The sequence below is a fragment of the Hylobates moloch genome, unplaced genomic scaffold (genome assembly GCF_009828535.3).
Source record: "Hylobates moloch isolate HMO894 unplaced genomic scaffold, HMol_V3 SCAFFOLD_14, whole genome shotgun sequence".
NCBI classification, from domain to species: domain Eukaryota; kingdom Metazoa; phylum Chordata; class Mammalia; order Primates; family Hylobatidae; genus Hylobates; species Hylobates moloch.
Window position 1 is genome coordinate 72,549,408 of NW_026652289.1, and position 18,505 is coordinate 72,567,912.

General features: G+C 41.6%; 1 protein-coding gene across 24 annotated transcripts in view; it reads right to left on the minus strand.

The window, feature by feature from the left end:
* The window catches only part of MGA (MAX dimerization protein MGA), a 169,063-nt gene that overhangs the window by 83,805 nt on the left and 66,753 nt on the right, over positions 1-18,505 (minus strand). For 20 of the 24 annotated variants that reach the window (XM_032175323.2, XM_058427453.1, XM_032175328.2 and 17 more), the window contains one exon: positions 15,702-16,832. In XM_032175323.2, the coding sequence (XP_032031214.1) occupies positions 15,702-16,765 (1,064 nt within the window). In that variant the 5' untranslated portion in view covers positions 16,766-16,832. Of the gene's footprint in view, positions 1-9,976; positions 10,542-15,701; positions 16,833-18,505 lie in introns of those variants that run through there. The other 4 variants (XM_058427468.1, XM_058427469.1, XM_058427470.1 and 1 more) reach the window with 1 other exon arrangement.

Here is an 18,505-nt window from a genome sequence, read left to right on the forward strand (position 1 = left end):
GCCTTGGGGAAAGAATTTTACAAACACTTAAGTTTCATTCTTCTGAGAAGTCTCTTCCATCCAAATAAATTAGGCAAAAGAATACCTAGGCAAAATCAATGAATTACAAATATCAGTTAATTAAAAGGATTTTTTTGTTGGCATTATGTAATCAATGCAACAAATAACACTACATATTAATGTGTGACAACACCAGCCACTCCAAGACACATTAAGAAAGTTTTAAATACTCATGATAAACTCATTCACTTAACATTTGCTGAGTGCCCAGTAATGCCAGACATTTTGTTAGGCACAGAGATTAACAAAGTAAATAAAACACTGTCTCTACATTCAAGGAATTTACAGGCCAATGCAGGAGACAGACAAGTAGACAATATGATGTAATTTAACAGATGCTATGATAAACATGCATATAGGCAATAAGGGTGCACATAAGAAGAACCCATATTATAATGCCTTCCATAAAACTGGTGATTAGCACGCCCTATGTAACTAACCTGCACATCCTGCACATGTATCCAGGAACTTAAAATAATTTTTAAAAAAAAAAGAAAAAGGAAAAAAAACAAAACTGGTGCTTAGGCCGTGCACGGTGGGTCATGCCTGTAATCCCAGCAGTTTGGGAGGTCAAGATGGGCAGATTGCTTGAGCTCAGGAGTTCAAGACCAGCCTGGGCAACATGGCGAAACCCCGTCTCTACAAAAATCACAAAAAATAATTAGCCAAGTGTTCATGCCTGTAGTCCCAACTACCTACCTATGGGGCTGATGCGGGATGATCACTTGACCCCAGGTCAAGGCTGCAGTGAGCCAAGATCGCGCCACTGCAGTCCAGCCTGGGTGACAAAGTGAGACTCTATCTCCAAAAAAAAAAAAAACAAAAAACGAAACAAAACAAAACAAAAAAACTAGTGCTTTAATTAACGGAACAAAGAACTAAGAAATCCACTGGAAGAGAGAAATGTAGAGTACAGAAGAAAATAAAAGAGCTCTTGGCAGGCTGAGGCAGGAGGACTGCTTGAGCCCAGGAGGCAGGGACCAACCTGGGAAACACAGTGAGACCTTGTATCTACAAAAAATAAAAATAAAAAATCAGCCAGGTGTGGTGGTGCACACCTGTAGTCAGTCCCAACTACTCAGGAGGCTGAGATGAGAGGATCACTTGAGGAGACCAGGAGACCAAGCTTGCAGTGAGCCATGGATTGTGTCCCAGCACTCCAGCCTGGGTAACAAAGCAAAACCCTGTCTCAATTTAAAAAAAAAAAAAAGCACAGTACAATGATGAGAACCACCATACCAAGGTTTATAACAGAAATTTCATAATATGAGGGATCAATAAAAGGTTCTGAAAGCAGAAGGGGGCAAGGTTACATTCAAATCACCAAAGCAAAACATGGCATCAAACTTCTCAACAGGAAACTGGGAGGCAACAATACATTTTCAAAGAACTCGTTACAGAAACAATTTTATAAAGTTTGAGAAGCAGAATAAAGCCAATTCCCAACATATAAGAAAAAATTGAGGGGTGAAGAGACGTGAAGCTGGGAACTATTTTCATCATAAGTAATTTTACTTAAACATCTTAAAATTCTATGTTCTATAGATACTTTCTAAAGAAACTACTGAAAAATGAACTTCACAAAACAACAAAAACAACACAAACCAGTAAAGACAGCTTAAGATACAGGACACAAAAGAACCTCCATGAGGCCGGATGCGGTGGCTCACACTTGTAATCCCAGCACTTTGGGAGGCTGAGAAAGGAGGATCACTTGAGGTCAGGAGCTCAAGATCAGCCTGGCCAAAATGGTGAAACCCATCTCTACCAAAAACAAAAATTAGCCGGGCGTAGAGGCATGAGCCTGTAGTCCCAGCTACTTGGGAGGCTGAGGCAGGAGAATCCCTTGAACCCAGGTGACAGAGGTTGCAATGAGCCGAGATCACACCACTGTAATCCAGCCTGGGCGACAGAGATTCCATCTCAAAAAAATAAATAAATAAAAAGAACCTACGTGAAAATAGCAAATGTAAAGTTAGCAGGATGATAGCAAAGGAAAATCCCAAGATGGCAGCTTGGTAAGAGCCTAGAGAACAACGAGATCAGATTGGCAAAGGAGAATAAAGGGCTCCCGAAGGAAGTATGCAGAGGAGGTACACAAAAAAATTTACTTTCAATAGATGAATATATGTATGCACATATATGTATGTATGTGTGTCTATGTGTATGAATGAACCAAAAGATTTTTTTAAATAATGTAGGTAGAAGGGGGGTGCAGCGCCTCACGCCTATAATCCCAACACTTTGGGTGGCCGAGGCAGGCAGATCACCTGAGGTCAGGAGTTCGAGACCAGCCTAACCAACATGGAGAAACCTCATCTCTACTAAAAATACAAAATTAGCTGGGCATGGTGGCGCATGCCTGTAATCCCAGCTACTCAGGAGGCTGAGGCAGAAGAATCGCTTGAACCTGGGAGGCAGAGGTTGCAGTGAGCCGAGATCACGCCATTGCACTCCAGCCTGGACAATAAGAGCAAAACTCCGTCTCGGAAAAACAAAAAAAAGAATGTGGGTAGAATAAGCACCAGTACATATAAAACTACGAATATTAAAAAAAAAAAAAGCAGTAATTAACTACTACAAAACAAAGTTATAAAAGAAAATTAACTCATAGTATGACACTTGGCTCAGCAGTATAGAATATTTATCTTATAACATAAAAAAATGGATTATTTGGCCAAGCATGGTGGCTCAAGCCTGTAATCCCAGCACTTTGGGAGGCCAAGGCAGGAGGATTACTTCAGCGCAGGAGTTCAAGACCTGCCTGGGAAACATGGTGAAACCCTATCTCTACAAAAATAAAAAAATTAACTAAGCGAGGTGGCACACACGTATAGTCTCAGCTACTCGGGAGGCTGTGGTGGGAGGATCACTTGAGCCTGGGAGGTTGACACTGCAGTGAACTGTGATCACCCACTACAACTCCAGCCTGGGCAACCAAGTGAGACTCTATCTCAAAAAGAAAGAAAAATTAGTTGACCAAAAATTATGATAATGACACTAAGAGAATTAAAAAAAAAAAAAAAAAGAGTATACTACAAGGATTTAAAAACAGTAACAACTAGGCCGGGCGCGGTGGTTCACGCTTGTAATCCCAGCACTCTGGGAGGCCGAGGCGGGCAGATCACAAGGTCAGGAGATCGAGACCACGGTGAAACCCCGTCTCTACTAAAAAATACAAAAAATTAGCCGGGCGTGGTGGCGGGCGCCTGTAGTCCCAGCTACTCGGAGAGGCTGAGGCAGGAGAATGGCGTGAACCCGGGAGGCGGAGCTTGCAGTGAGCCGAGATCACGCCACTGCACTCCAGCCTGGGTGAAAGAGCAAGACTCCGTCTCAAAAAAAAAAAAAAAACAAAAAACAGTAACAACTAAACAGCCTATATATTGTACCAGAAAATAATTTTAAATGGATTACATGTAAAATTGATAATTATTTGGCATTATGCATATGACCTAGACAGAGGCAAATACCACAAGAAATAGCTAAAATGGAAAAACTAATTTCCTCTATAAAGAAAACTAGGGGGTGAAAAACGGTAAAGCCAAGTCACTACTATTTTTCATCATAAGTGGTTTTATTTAATCTTTTTAAATTATATATTATGTATTTGCTGTATAATGAGCTTGTCTGGTCTTTGTCCAGGGTTCCTGGTACAAAGCTTCTAAAATCTTTGGTATTCCCAGAGTGACAGAAGGGACTGTCATTCATGAACCCACTGGCTCACACCTGAGTTTATACTAATGACATGACCTGTGGTAGACCCCCTAAATAGATCCAGGATGGCGCTGGTCTCCAAAAAGAACAACACTGTGATTAAAGAACTGGGACTCTGAACCAGCTCAACCTCTAGGGTGGGGGAAAGAACTGAAGATTAAGTTCAATCACAGATTTTGTCAATTACCCCTACATAATGAACCCCCAAAATTTTGAATACCAAAGCTAAATAAAGCTTCCTGGCTGGCGAACACATTGATGTCCCAGAAGGGTGATGTACCCTATATGTTTCCATGGGGAGAGGACATGGAAGCTCTGCACGTGAGACCCTCCCAGACCTTGTTCTTTACGTCTCATTAGGCTGGTCCTAATTTGTATTCTTTTTTTTTTTTTTTTTTTGAGACGGAGTCTTGCTCTGTCGCCCAGGCTGGAGTGCAGTGGCGCGATCTCGGCTCACTGCAAGCTCCGCCTCCCGGGTTCGCGCCATTCTCCTGCCTCAGCCTCTCTGAGTAGCTGGGACTACAGGCGCCCGCCACCACGCCCGGCTAATTTTTTGTATTTTTAGTAGAGACGGGGTTTCACCGTGGTCTCGATCTCCTGACCTCATGATCCGCCCGCCTCGGCCTCCCAAAGTGCTGGGATTACAAGCGTGAGCCACCGCGCCCGGCCCTAATTTGTATTCTTTACAGCAAAATTCTAACTCTAAATACAGCATTTTCCTGAGTTCTATGAGTCTAGTGAATTAGTGAACCTGAGGGAGATTGTGAGAATCTCAGGATTTGTAGCCAACTAGTGAAAAGTACAGGTGGCCTAGGATCTCCAGTTGTGGTTAATGTCTCAACTAGGCGCAGTCTTGTTGGGGACCATGCATTTCAACCTATGGAGACTAACTATGGGTTCTTATTCAATACATCGGGGGAGTTAAAACAGAATAGTACTATTTTTACTTAATTTTTTAAATTGTAAGGCAACTGTGTACCTCTGAAAAGTTAAGCAGATTAGTAACAGTATTGAATTTCCTTTTAAAAATTATAATTCTGACAAGGGCAAAACTAGAAGAATGCTGCTACAACCTCAGCAATACACTCAAGAGACAGAGTAAGAAATGCATCAAAGTAAAGAACCAGCAACGACTAGTTAGAAAAACGCCTTACCACAGAGGTGGAATACAGCAGGACCATGGTCAGGCAGTTACCATCATAAAGCTATACCAATTAAAACAATGTGATTTGGGCCTTAAGTGTAGACAAACTGATCAAGGGAAGAAAACAGTGTCCAAGAATATACACACAGGGACGTACACAATCACCTGAGTAATCCCAACGGCCAATAAATAATACAAAAAGGTGTTCAACTTTGCTAATCACTAGAAAAAGACAAACTACAACCATAATGCTCCCACTTTTGCCACTATTTGCCACCTACTACCGAAAGTTGTATTTAGAGCAATTAGACAAGAAAAAGAAAAAAGCACATTCAAATTGTCAAGGAGTTTGTAAAGATATCTCTTTTAATAGATGGTGCAATCTTATATAAAGAAAGTTTTCAAAAACACACACATACACAAAAAAAAAAAACGCACTCTCAGTCCCCCCAACACAACACAACACACCACACACACAAACCACTCAATAAACAATTCAGCAAAGTTGAAGGATACAAACTCAACACACAAAAATCAATTGTATTTCAACACAATAAACAATATGCAATACAAAACAGCAATGGGCAATATAAAAAGAAAAGAAAACCACTCAATATATAATAGCATCAAAAAGAATAAAATACTTAGGAAGAGATTTAACTAAGAAAGCAAAACACTTTTACAGTGAAAACCATAAAAGCATTACTGAAAAAAATTAAAATGGAAAGATAATAGGAAGACAACCCAAAGTGTTGAACGAATTCAACAAAACCCTTATCAAAATCCCAACGGGATTTTTCAGAAGTAAAAAATGAAACCTCGGCCCAGCACGGTGGTTCATGCCTATAATCCCTGTAATCCCAGCACTTTGGGAGGCCAAGGCGGGCGGATCACAAGGTCAGGGGTTTAAGACCAGCCTGGCCAATATGGTGAAACCCCGTCTCCACTAAAAATACAAAACATTAGCCGGGCGCGGTGGTGCGCACCTGTAGTCCCAGCTACTCAGGAGGCTGAGACAGGAGAATTGCTTAAACACGGGAGGCGGAGGTTGCAGCGAGCCGAGATCACACCACTGCATTCCAGCCTGGGCAGCAGAGCAAGACTCAGTCTCAAAAAAAAGAAAATGGACTCCCAAAGGACCTTAAATAGCAAAAACAATTTTGAAAAATAAGAACAAAGTTGGTGGTCTCACACTGCCCAATTTGAAAATGTCTAGTAATCAAAATAATGTGGTACTGGCATAAAGATAAACATAAACATACAGGCGAACAGAATACAGAGAGCTGAGAAATCAATTCGCACATATGTGGTCAATTGATTTTCAACAGGTGCAAAGGACAGTCTTTTCGTTTTGTGTTTTTTTTTGTTTGTTTGTTTTTTGAGACGGAATCTCGCTCTGCTGCCCAGGCTGGAGGGCAGTGGTGCAATCTCAGCTCACTGCAACCTCTGCCTCCCGGGTTCAAGCGATTCTCCTGCCTCAGCCTCCGGAGTAGCTGGGACTACAGGTGTGCACCACCGTGCCTAGATAATTTTTTTTTGTATTTTTAGTAGAGACAGGGTTTCACTATGTTGGCCACACTGGTCCCGAACTTCTGACCTCATGATCCGCCTGCCTCGGCCTCCCAAAGTGCTGGGATTACAGGAGTGACCCACAGCACCCGGCCAGGACACTCTTTGCAATGAATTGTGACAGGAAAACTGGATACACACATGCAAAAGAATGAAGCTGAAGCCTTACCTTATACCACTAATAAAAACACTCAGGCGTGGTGGCTCATGCCTGTAATCCCAACACTTTGGGAGGCTGAGGCAGGCAGATCACTTGAAGTCAGGAGTTCGACACCAGCCTAGCCAACAGAGCAAAACCACATCTCTACTAAAAATATAAAAATTAGCCGGGCATGGTAGCAAGCGCCTGCAATCCCAGCTACTCGGGAGGCTGAGGTAGGAGAATCGCTTGAACCTGGGAGGTGGAGGTTGCAGTGAGTGAAGATCACACCACTGCACTCCAGCCTGGGTAACAGAGTAAGACTCTGTCTCAAAAAAAAAAAAAAAAATTCAAAATTGATTGCAGACCTAAACTTAAGAGGTAAAACTATAAAACTCTTAGTAAGAAACATAAGGGAAACTCTTTCTAATGTTAGATTTGGCAATGGTTTCTTAAGCATAACATCAAAAGCACAGGCAAGAGACTAAAGAATAGGAAAATTGTACTTCATTAAAATTAAAAACTTGTGCATCAAAACACACTATATAAGAATGAAAAGACAACCCACAGAATGAGAGAAAAGATTTGCAAATCATTTATCTAACGGATTAATATCCAAAATATATAAAGAACTCCTGCATCTCAACAACAAAATAACGACTCAATTTTTAAATGGGCAAAGCACTTGAATAAACATTTCTCCTTATATAAATGGTAAATAAACACGTGAAAAAATGCCTAAATAACATTGTTATCATTAGGGAAATGCAAATTAAAAACCACAATGAGCTATCCCTTCATACCCATTAAGATGGCTATTATTAAAAACAGTAAGTGCTGGCCAGGATAAGGAGAAATTAGAACACTTGTGCACTGTTGATGGGAATATAGAGTGGTTCAGCCACTTTGGAAAACAGTATTGTGGTTCCTCAAAAAAATTAAAAATAGAATTACCATATGATCCAGCAATTCTACTTCTGGGTATATACCCAAGAGAATTCATTGCCCAGGTGCAGTGGCTCACTCCTGTAATCCAGCACTTGAGAGGCTGAGGTGGGTGGATCACCTGAGGTCAGGAGTTCGAAACCAGCCTGGCCAACATGGCGAAACCCCGCCTCTAATAAAAACACAAAAATTAGCTTGGTGTGGTGGCACATGCCTGTAATCCCAGCTACTCTGGAGGCTAGGGTGGGAGGATCGCTTGGACACAGGAGGCAGAGGTTGCTGTGAGCCAAGATCACACCTCTGCAATCCTGCCTGGGGGCAACAGAGCGAGACTCAATCTCCAAAAAAAAAAGAATTCATAACTCCATTATTCACAATAGCAAAAAGGTAGAAGCTATCCAAGTGTCCATCAACAGATAAATGGGATAAGGCCAAAGAGATCAGGCAAGTGGCCTTTAAGTGCAATGGAAAGCCACTAAGAATTTTAAGAGGGGACATAATGCCCTGTAAGTCATATTTTTCAAAGATCCTTCTGTCTACCAAATAACAGCATGGGATCATGGGGGAAAAAGCAGCTGGGAAACCAGGTAGATGTTATGCAGTGGGGATGGTATTTTGGACTACAATAAAGATGATACAAAAATCATCAGGCTCATGTACTATGGGTAGGGATATAAATGGTTATAACCTTTTAGAATATAATTTAGCAATTAATTAAAATTTAAAATCTTGATCTAGGCAATTCCATTCCTAAGAATTAATCACTGTATTTGCAAAAGTATATAAAAAATGTGTGTAAGAAATTTTATTGAAGCATTATTTGTAGTGGCTAAAAAAACTAAAATAACTTCAAGGTCCATCAACACAGAACTGATTAAATACATCTTATGGATACTAATACAGCCCCTTAAAAATGCCTGCCATAGAATGTACAATGTTGAGAAAAAAAAAAAAAAAAACAGGATTCCAGATTGGGGGAGCAGCATTTTTGTAAAACTGTTCATATTTGTCTAATATTGACATTTGTGAATTAATTCTTGTTTTAAATATATCAAACCATGCCAGGCACGGTGGCTCACGCCTGTAATCCCAGCACTTGGGGAGGCCGAGGCGGGTGGATCATGAGACCAGCCTGGCCAACATAGTGAAATCTCTACATAAAATTAGCCAGGCTTGGTGGCAGGTGCCTGAAATCCCAGCTACTCGGGAGGCTGAGGCAGGAGAATCACTTGAACCCAGGAGGTGGAGGTTACAGTGAGCCAAGATTGCGCCACTGCACTCCAGCTGGCACAACAGTGCGAGACTTTGTCTCAAAAAAAAAAAAAAAAAAATCAAACCAGAGTGATTCTCTCTATAATAATGTCATTCTCACTCACTTGCATTCCGATGAGCCTTCTTGGGAGAAAAATGTATGTGCCAGAAACTCCAGGTGCACCCATGGTAGTGTGCAATCAACTAATCAAACGGAAAAACATCTGAAAACTATGTCACACATGGAAAAGCTGAATGATATGTGCTTAGGTTGGAATTATGTAAAACCTAAGATCCATAATGCAGGAATTTGTTTCATTTGGTACTTAGAAAAGTACCTGAAACTAAAAGGTATTCAGTTACACTTAATGACTGAATAAAAGATAACAGAAATCATAAAGGAGTATAATTTTTCCCCAGATGTTTGAAGGTCATGTAGGGTATGAATTGATTTTGCCTTCTACAGCTACAATTTTTTTAAAAAGAAGAAATAGGTAAACATACAAAAAGGGGATGGCAAAGATGAATTTCTACTTACAGGAAATAAGCAGTCATCCATTAATGGAATTAGAAGCCTCTAAAGAGCTGGGCACAGTGGCTCACTCCCATAATCCCAACACTTTCAGAGGCTGAGGTAGGAGGATCCTTGTAGCCAGGAGTTTGAGAAGAGCCTGGCCAACATAGCAAGATCCCATTTCTACATAAATCTTTTTTAAAAATTAACTGGGCGTGGTGGTGCATGCCTGTAGTCCCAGCTACTAGGGAGGCTGAGGCAGGAGGATCACTAGGGCCCAAGAGGTCAAGGCTACAGCAAGCCATGAATCTGCCACTGCACTCCAGCCTGGGAAACAAACAGAGCAAGATCTTGATTCAAAAAAAAAGAAAGGGGAAAAAAAAAGCAGCAGTAGCCTCTAAAGATAGTGAAACCAGAATAGTGAAAAACAAAAAAAATAATACCACATGTGCTAACAAAGATGTAGAAGTAACAGGAACTCTCATCACACATTTTTGGTGGAAGTATAAGTTGGTATGATCCTTTTTGGAAAATTCTGGCAGTGTCTACTAAAAGTATGCCTAGTGTATGACTCAGCAATTCTCCTCCTAGACATTAACAGAAAGAAACTAGTGCGTATGTCCACCAAAGACACGTGTAAGAAAGTTCGCAGTAGTTTTATTCATAACAGTCAAAAACTAGAAACAATCCAAATATGCATCAATAGGAGAATAACAACAGATTTACGCAAGGAGGCAAAAATAATGCAGAGGTTTCTGATTTGAATGACTATCATAGCTAATGCAAACAAAAAAGGGCAGGATTTAAATAAAAAGAAAAATTCAGCTGGAACTGTCTATAATAATGAACATTTTGATCTAGAGGTCTGGAACTAAGAAGAGAGACAAATAAGCTAGAAGTATCAGTGGCTTTAAAAATAATCACTATTGGCCGGGCGCCGTGGCTCACACCTGTAATCCCAACATTTTGGGAGGCCAAGGCAGGCAGATCAAGAGGTCAAGAGATCGAGACCATCCTGACCAACATGGTGAAACCCCGTCTCTACTAAAAATACAAAAAATAGTTGGGCGTGGTGGCACGCGTCTGTAGTCTCAACTACTCGGGAGGCTGAGGCAGGAGAATCACTTGAACCCAGGAGGCGGAGGTTGCAGTGAGCCCAGATCATGCCACTACGTTTCAGCCTGGGTAACACAGCGAGACTCTGTCTAAAAAAACAATAAAAATAAAAATAAAAATAATCACTATTAAGCCGGGCATAGTGGCTCATGCCTACAATCCTAACACTTTGGGAGGCTGAGGCAAGCGGGCCACTTGAGGTCAGGATTTCGAGACCAGCCTGGCCAACATGGTGAAACCCCATCTCTACTAAAATTACAAAAAAATTAGTCAAGCATGGTGGCGGGCACCTGTAATCCCAGCTACCCCAGAGGCTGAGGCAGGAAAATCGCTTGAACCTGGGAGGCAGAAGTTGCAGTGAGCCGAGATCGCGCCACTGCATTCCAGCTGAGGCAATAGAGCCAGACTGTCTAAAAATAAAAATAAAAAATAATAATTGGTTGGATGTAGTGGCTCACCCCTGTAATCCAGCACTTGAGAAGCTGAGGTAGGTGGGTCACCTGAGGTCAAGAGTTCAAAACCAGCCTGGCCAACATGGCGAAAGCCCACCTCTATTAAAACTACAAAAATTAGCCAGGTGTGGTGGCACATGCCTGTAATCCCAGCTACTCAGGAGGCTGAGGCAGGAGAAATGCTTGAACCCAGGAGGCGGAGGTTGCAGTGAGTCGAGATCGTGCCACTGCACTTCAGCCTGGGCGACAGAGCAAGACTCCGTCTCAAAACATAATAATAATGAATATCCGATGGGAGAAGAGGTTAAAGTCATAGATAAGACTACAAGATGGCCAGGGACGGGGTGGCTCACGCCTGTAATTTCAGCACTTTGGGAGGTTGAGGCAGGTGGATCACCTGGGGTCATGAGTTCGAGACCAGCCTGGCCAACATGGTAAAACCCCGTCTCTACTAAAGATACAAAAATTAGCCAGGCATGGTGGCACATGCCTGTAATCCCAGCTACTCCAGAGGCTGAGGCAGGAGAATCATTTGAACCCAGGAAGCAGAGGTTGCTCTGAACTGAGATCGTGCCACTGCACTCCAGCCTGGGAAACGAGCAAAACTCCATCTCAAAAAAAAAAAGAAAGAAAGAAAAAGACTACAACAGCTGGGCATGGTAGCTCACGCCTGTAATCCTAGCACTTTAGGAAGCTGAGGCAGGTGGATCACTTGAGGCCAGGAGTTCAAGACCAGCCTGACCAACATGGTGAAACCCTATCTCTACTAAAAATACAAAAATTAGGCAGGCATGGTGGCATGCACCTGTAATTCCAGCTAACCCAGAGGCTGAGGCACAAGCATCACTTGAACCCAGGAGGCAGAGGTTGCAGCGAGCCAAGATTCCACCACTGCACTTCAGTCTGGGCAACAGGGCAAGACTCTGTCTCCAAAAAAAAAAAAAAAAAAAAAAAAGGAAAGAAAAAATAAGGACTACAAGAACATAATACTAGGAAATAACCTTCATTTAATAAACATCTGAATATATTATAAGGAGTAAGAATAACTGAAAGAAGGGAAAAAATCAAGAGTTAAGAGAACCACGTGAATGGTATGGTAAAAGCCAAGGAAGAAAAAATAAGAGTTTAAAGTAGGAGAAAATTGTGCTCGCTTCGGCAGCACATATACTAAAGTAGGAGAAAATGGTCAAGCAACCGCAAATGTAGCAAATAAAGCCTGAATAAAGATCAGTGTGTTTACCAATAACATTAGCTAAAACAAAGCAGAATGACAGAGCAATCATATATCAGTAACTGAATAGAAAATGGGAAAACAGGCCGGGCGCGGTGGCTCACGCCTGTAATCCCAGCACTTTGGAAGGCTGAGGCGGGCAGATCACAAGGTCAGGAGATCGAGACCATCCTGGCTAACACGGTGAAACCCCGTCTCTACTAAAAAAATACAAAAAATTAGCCGGGCGCAGTGGCGGGCGCCTGTAGTCCCAGCTACTCAGGAGGCTGAGGCAGGAAAATGGCGTAAGCCCGGGAGGCAGAGCTTGCAGTGAGCCCGGCCTGGGCAAAAGAGCGAGATTCTGTCTCAAAAAAAAAAAAAAAAAAAAGAAAAGAAAATGGGAAAATAGTGTGTGTATGTGTGTGTGTGCACACACATGTGTATATAATTTCTTAAACCCTTAAATCAGAGGTTGGCAAATTTTTCCTGTAAAGGAACAGATAGTAAATATTTTAGGCTTTACAAGCATCTATGGTCTCTGTCACATATTCTTGGATACATACTAAAATAGGCTATAGGCCAGATTTGCCCAACTCCTGCCTAAAAATAATTTCTGCTCCCCTATCAAGCATTTAGAGAAAAAGTTTACATATAGCTAAATACCATTTTCGCACATAAAAATAACGCTATTTCTTGGAGCATGATTCAAGTCGCTTTTCTCCCTTCAGTGACAGAGATACTATATGTTAATAAATCTGAACCACTCTCTTGATCCATTAAAATCAAAAGCTCAACCATATGTAATCCCAACAGCTGCTTTCTATAACAAAAAAATAAGCCTGGCTGGGTGTGGCAGCTCATGCCTGTAATCCCAGCACTGTGAAAGGCCAAGGCTGGCAGATCACTTCAGCTCACGAGTTTGAGACCAGCCTGGGCAACATGGCAAAACCTTGTCTCTACTAAAAGTAAAAAAAATTAGTAGTCCCAGCTATTCAGGAGGCTGAGGTAGGAGAATCACCCAAGTCCAGAAGTCAGGGCTGCAGTGAGCCGTGAATGCACTACTGCACCCATTCTAAGTGACACAGCCATACACTGTCTCGAAAAACAAACAAACATACGTCTGACCCTTTCACCTAACAAACTCCTTCAGGCCCTATCCTCCAAAGGAATTGTAATAAATTCTGCATCATCCAACGGTACAATAAACTGTTTCTGGGTAACAAGGGTAAAAATATAATTTGTGGTCAACTGTTTAAATCTTTTTTTTTTTGAGACGGAGTCTCGCTCTTTCACCCAGGCTGGAGTGCAGTGGCGCGATCTCGGCTCACTGCAGGCTCCGCCCCCCGGGGTTCACGCCATTCTCCTGCCTCAGCCTCCCGTCTAGCTGGGACTACAGGCGCCTGCCACCTCGCCCGGCTAATTTTTTGTATTTTTAGTAGAGACAGGGTTTCACCGTGTTAGCCAGGATGGTCTCGATCTCCTGACCTCGTGATCCGCCCGCCTCGGCCTCCCAAAGTGCTGGGATTACAGGCGTGAGCCACCACGCCCGGCCAAATCTTATTTTAATTATGTTAGATAATCAAGATGATTAAGCTGTGGCTGAAGAATCAAGTTTAAAGATGGCATCCACCAGTTGCAATTACAAACAATACCACAGCAAAAAGTATAACCTGAAAGAACCTTTCCCCTTTGACAAAAAAACTGTATGCACTGCTTGAGCAGCACTTCCTCCTGCTGCAACAATCCTTAGAAAAAGCAAAGCAATAACCAGCTCAATAACCTCTCAATAACCAGACGAGGCAAGGGAAATTCATGAGCACGGAGATTCCAAATTCAAAAAATAGCAGCTGTTAGTGGCCTACAATTTTAGCAAGAAAAGGAAAGTAAAGGAAATTTGTGTGCAGGGATTTCTTTACTTTTGCTGAACTTGGGTTTAAAAATCAAAATAAGGCAAGTTCAGGCCGGGTGCGGTGGCTCACATCTGCAATTCCAACAGTTTTGGAGGTGGAGGCGGGTGGATCACCTGAGGTCAGGAGTTTGAGACCAGCCTGGCCAACATGGTGAAATCCCATCTCTACTAAAAAAATACAAAAAATTTAGCCAGACATGGTGGCACACACCTGCAATCCCAGCTACTTGGGAGGCTGAGGCAGGAGAATCACTTGAACCTGGGAGCCAGAGGTTGCAGTGAGCCGAGACGGCACCACTGCACTCCAGCCCGGGCGACAGAGTGAGACTCCATCTCAAAAAAAATAAACAAACAAAAATAAGGCAAGTTCAAACAAAAAGAAACAACAGCATCATTCACAATAGTCAAATTCAATTTTGCTTTTTGGAACTGTGAAATTCTCCCCCTGCCTCATCCCAAATATTTTGGATTTGTGGTTAGTTGAATACACAGCTGCAGCCTCCATGGAATATTGATTGTATAGACAACTCATGATTACAGGCAACTTTCTGTATCTGATCCAGGACCCTCCCCATATACCAAAATCTGAGGATACTCAAGTCCCTTAGTTGGCCAGCTGTATCTGTGGATGCAGAACCAGTAGATGTGGTGGGCCTACTGTAACTGAAGAGGGAAGAAAAATAACGCCAAATCATTATAAGGCACAAAATGGATTGAGTCGTTATTTGTATCTAATATTTGTGAATTTACTGCCTGAGGGATATCCTAATCCATAAATTGCCCAACCAAAGAAGAAGCTGAAAATTATTACTTGTTGAAATAGTATGCTTACGGCCGGGCGCAGTGGCTCACGCCTATAATCCCAGCACTTTGGGAGGCCGAGGCGGGCACATCATAAGGTCAGAAGATCGAGACCATCCTGGCTAACACAGTGAAACCCCATCTCTACTAAAAATATAAAAAAATTAGCCGGGCGTGGTGGCGGGCGCCTGTAGTCCCAGCTACTTGGGAGGCTGAGGCAGGAGAATGGCGTGAACCTGGGAGGCGGAGCTTGCAGTGAGCGGAGATCGTGCCACTGCACTCTAGCCTGGGCGACAGAGCAAGACTCCGTCTCAAAAAAAAAATAGTATGATTACTCTCTTTAAAATTTACCTGGCATAACTGAAGCTTTGTACCCTTTGACCAACATCTTTCAGTCTCTCTCTACCCTCTGGCATCCACCATTCTACTTTCTACTATTATGAACATTTTGCAGTATTTGTCTTTTTTTTGTTTTGCCTATTTCACTTAGCATAGTATTCTCTAGGCTCATCTATGCTGTCATAATTGGTATGATTTTCTTTTTTTTTTTGAGACGGAGTCTCAAATGTAGTCAGGTGTTGGTATTCTTGGGTGGTCCTGGAACCAATCCCCCAAGGCTATCAAGGAACATTCTAAATACATATGAATAATTCTGATGTTATCCAATTTGCCTACAATTCTAGATCCTGAACCCAACTGACTCTCATTACAGAAAAATGATGTCACTTCACAGAATGTAAAAGCAGTTGTAGTATATTTTATAGTGGCTTACATTTATCAACATCTGTAGCATTCCACAGAACCAAGATGTTAAAGCCAACACCTGGCCCATCTCAATCTTCCTTTTATTTCTAAGAACAGAAAAACTACTACTTACCATTCAGAAATCTCTTGCTTCAATTGAGGAACTTCACTAAGTGCTGAATCAGTATCCATGAAACCAAGAAAGTCTCGTTTTATATTAAGGGAAGTCTTCTCCAAACCCTTGCCTGATGTTTCATGACCCCTTGACAAAGGATCCAAATCACCTGGTTGTATCTCTGACCCCTGACCTTCTGTAAGACGGACCCGATGACCAGAAGAACTGGAAATATTATTCCCTTCTTGGTCAGAGCTGTTCTTTTGTTTTCCATCTCTCTGGGGCTTACTATTCAGCCCATCATCCCGAAAGCCTTTGGCAAATGGATTGTAATCTATTTTCAGCTGAGTAATCTGAATGTTCTGATAAGCTGTTACTGCAAAGAATTCAGTCTGTGGGAAGGTAAAAGTGTGGACACCAGGGCCATTTAATTGTATCACCTCCACAGCCTTTTCTGCAGGCACCAAATGAAGCCTCGGCAGGTAACGATGCATAGAGTGCAAGATGATATGCCCTTCTTGGTCCAGTGTATTGTTGGTAAGTTTGAGTTTATAGAAAGATACTGGTTGATGCATCCAATAATGACCTGTGGAAGGAGATTCTGGATGAATAAAAACCCTCCCCAAAACATGAGGTTCAGCCTTCCCACTGGGTTCCCACCAACGACCATTCCACTTATAACGATGGTTATCCACAGGAGATATATCCATGACAAGAATATACTTCAAATTTGAATCTAAACCTGTTATCCAATAACGACAGTAAGGAAACATGCGTCTTCCTTGCTTGGTCAGAATCATCTCTGTGCTTCGATGATAGAACTCATTCCACATACTATTGTTATCGAGGGTAACAGTGATTCCACCCACAGTACAATCAGCTGGAAGGCAAATCTTCCCTTTAGATTTTACTGGTGATGACACACTACTAGCCAAAGTACAGGCATCCTGATTAGTAACCAAAATTCCTTGATCAGTTTTGCCATTTCCTGGCTGCTTTAAGATGACAAAGAAGGTAGGTGCTGCTCCTGCCACTGTTCCACCATCTTGATTAGCCAATATAATCTGCTGTTTCTCCTCCATGATTTCAGTAGGAAACTCAGTAGTAAGACAACTGTAATCACCACATAGTCACAATGGCCTTCCCATCCTAAGAAACAAGCAAAAAAAAAACCAAAAACAAAAAACACCCTTTAATCAAGTATTTATTTCTTGAACAAAAATACAAGAATGATTATGTCATCCCCAAAATATTCCTAAATTCTTCTAAGACTTTGCTTCTAAGTTTTTCTTTCAATCACAGTAAGAATATTTATTCTGGAATATCTAATCATTTTTTAAAGTTCATTTTAACCTAATTAGTTAAGGTGCTTATATCCTAATCCTCTAACAATTCACTATAAATACTATAATCTCACACAAAGAAACAAAAGTGTATATTCATTATTTAAAAAAGTATACAAAATTAAAAAGTTAAATTTGAAGGTTATGCATTTTTAAAGCATCCTAACACTTTATGAATTAATTTGCCAGAAGATTCCTTTATATAGCAAGTTCCCCGGTGATGAGTAAATTAAATAAGTGAATTTCCATTTTCATCCCAAAGAGCTAATTGTACAGAATTAGTTCTTCACATGGTTCAGAAGACATGATGTCATAAATAACTAAAAAGCTATCTAACTTCTTAGTACACACATTTAAAGAAGCCATGACAAATCACTGGAACTCAATGGACCTTACACTGAAATAAATTCCAGATGAATCTAGTATTTATTTTTTTATTCCTAAATCCTGAGAAAAGTTTTTTGATAAGACACAAAATCTAAAACCAGTAAGGACAAAAAAAAAAAAAAAAAGATGATAAATTTAATATTATATAACGCCAGGTGTGGTGGCTCACACCTGCAATCCCAGCACTTTGAGAGGCCAAGGCCGGTGGATCATTTAAGGCCAGGAATTCTAGAGTAGCCTGGCCAACATGACAAAACCCCATCTCTATTAAAAATTAAAAAATTAGCCTGGTGTGGTGGCGCACGCCTGTAGTCCCAGCTACTCAGGAGGCTGAGGCACAAGAATCACTTGAACCTAGGAGGCAGAAGGTGCACTGAGGCAAGATCACACCACTGCACTCCAGCCTGGGTGACAGGGAAAGACTCTGTCTCAAAGAAATAAAAATAAAATAAAATTTAATATTCTGTAAATTTTTTAATCTGGCAAAATCATTTAAGCAAAATCAAAAAGCAAACTAGCCAGGAAAAGGTATTTGCAACTTATAAAGAACTCATTTCCCTAATATAAAAAGGGGGCTGGACACAGTGACTCACACCTATAATCCCAGCACTTTGGGAGGCCAAGGCAGGAAGATTGCTTGAAGTCAGGAGTCCCAGACCAGCCTGTCCAATGTAGTGAAAGCTCATCTCTATTAAAAAATAATAGCGGACGGGAGCAGTGGCTCACGCCTGTAATCCAAGCACTCTGGGAGGCCAAGAAGGTCAGATCACTTGAGGTCAGGAGCTCAAGACCAGCCTGGCCAACATGGTGAAAACCCGTCTCTACTAAAAATAAAAAAATTAGCTGGGCATGGTGGTGTGCGCCTATAATCCCAGGTACTCGGGAGGCTAAGGCAAGAGAATCGCTTGAACCCAAGAGGTGGAGTTGCAGCGAGCCAAGATGGCACCACTGCACTTCAGCCTGGGTGATAGAGCGAGACTCTGACACACACACAAAAAATAAAATAAAAATACATTAACAGTAATAATAATTTTTAAAGGCTTCCTACAAATCAGCAAGACCAAATACCTAACAGAAAAATGAGTAAAGGAT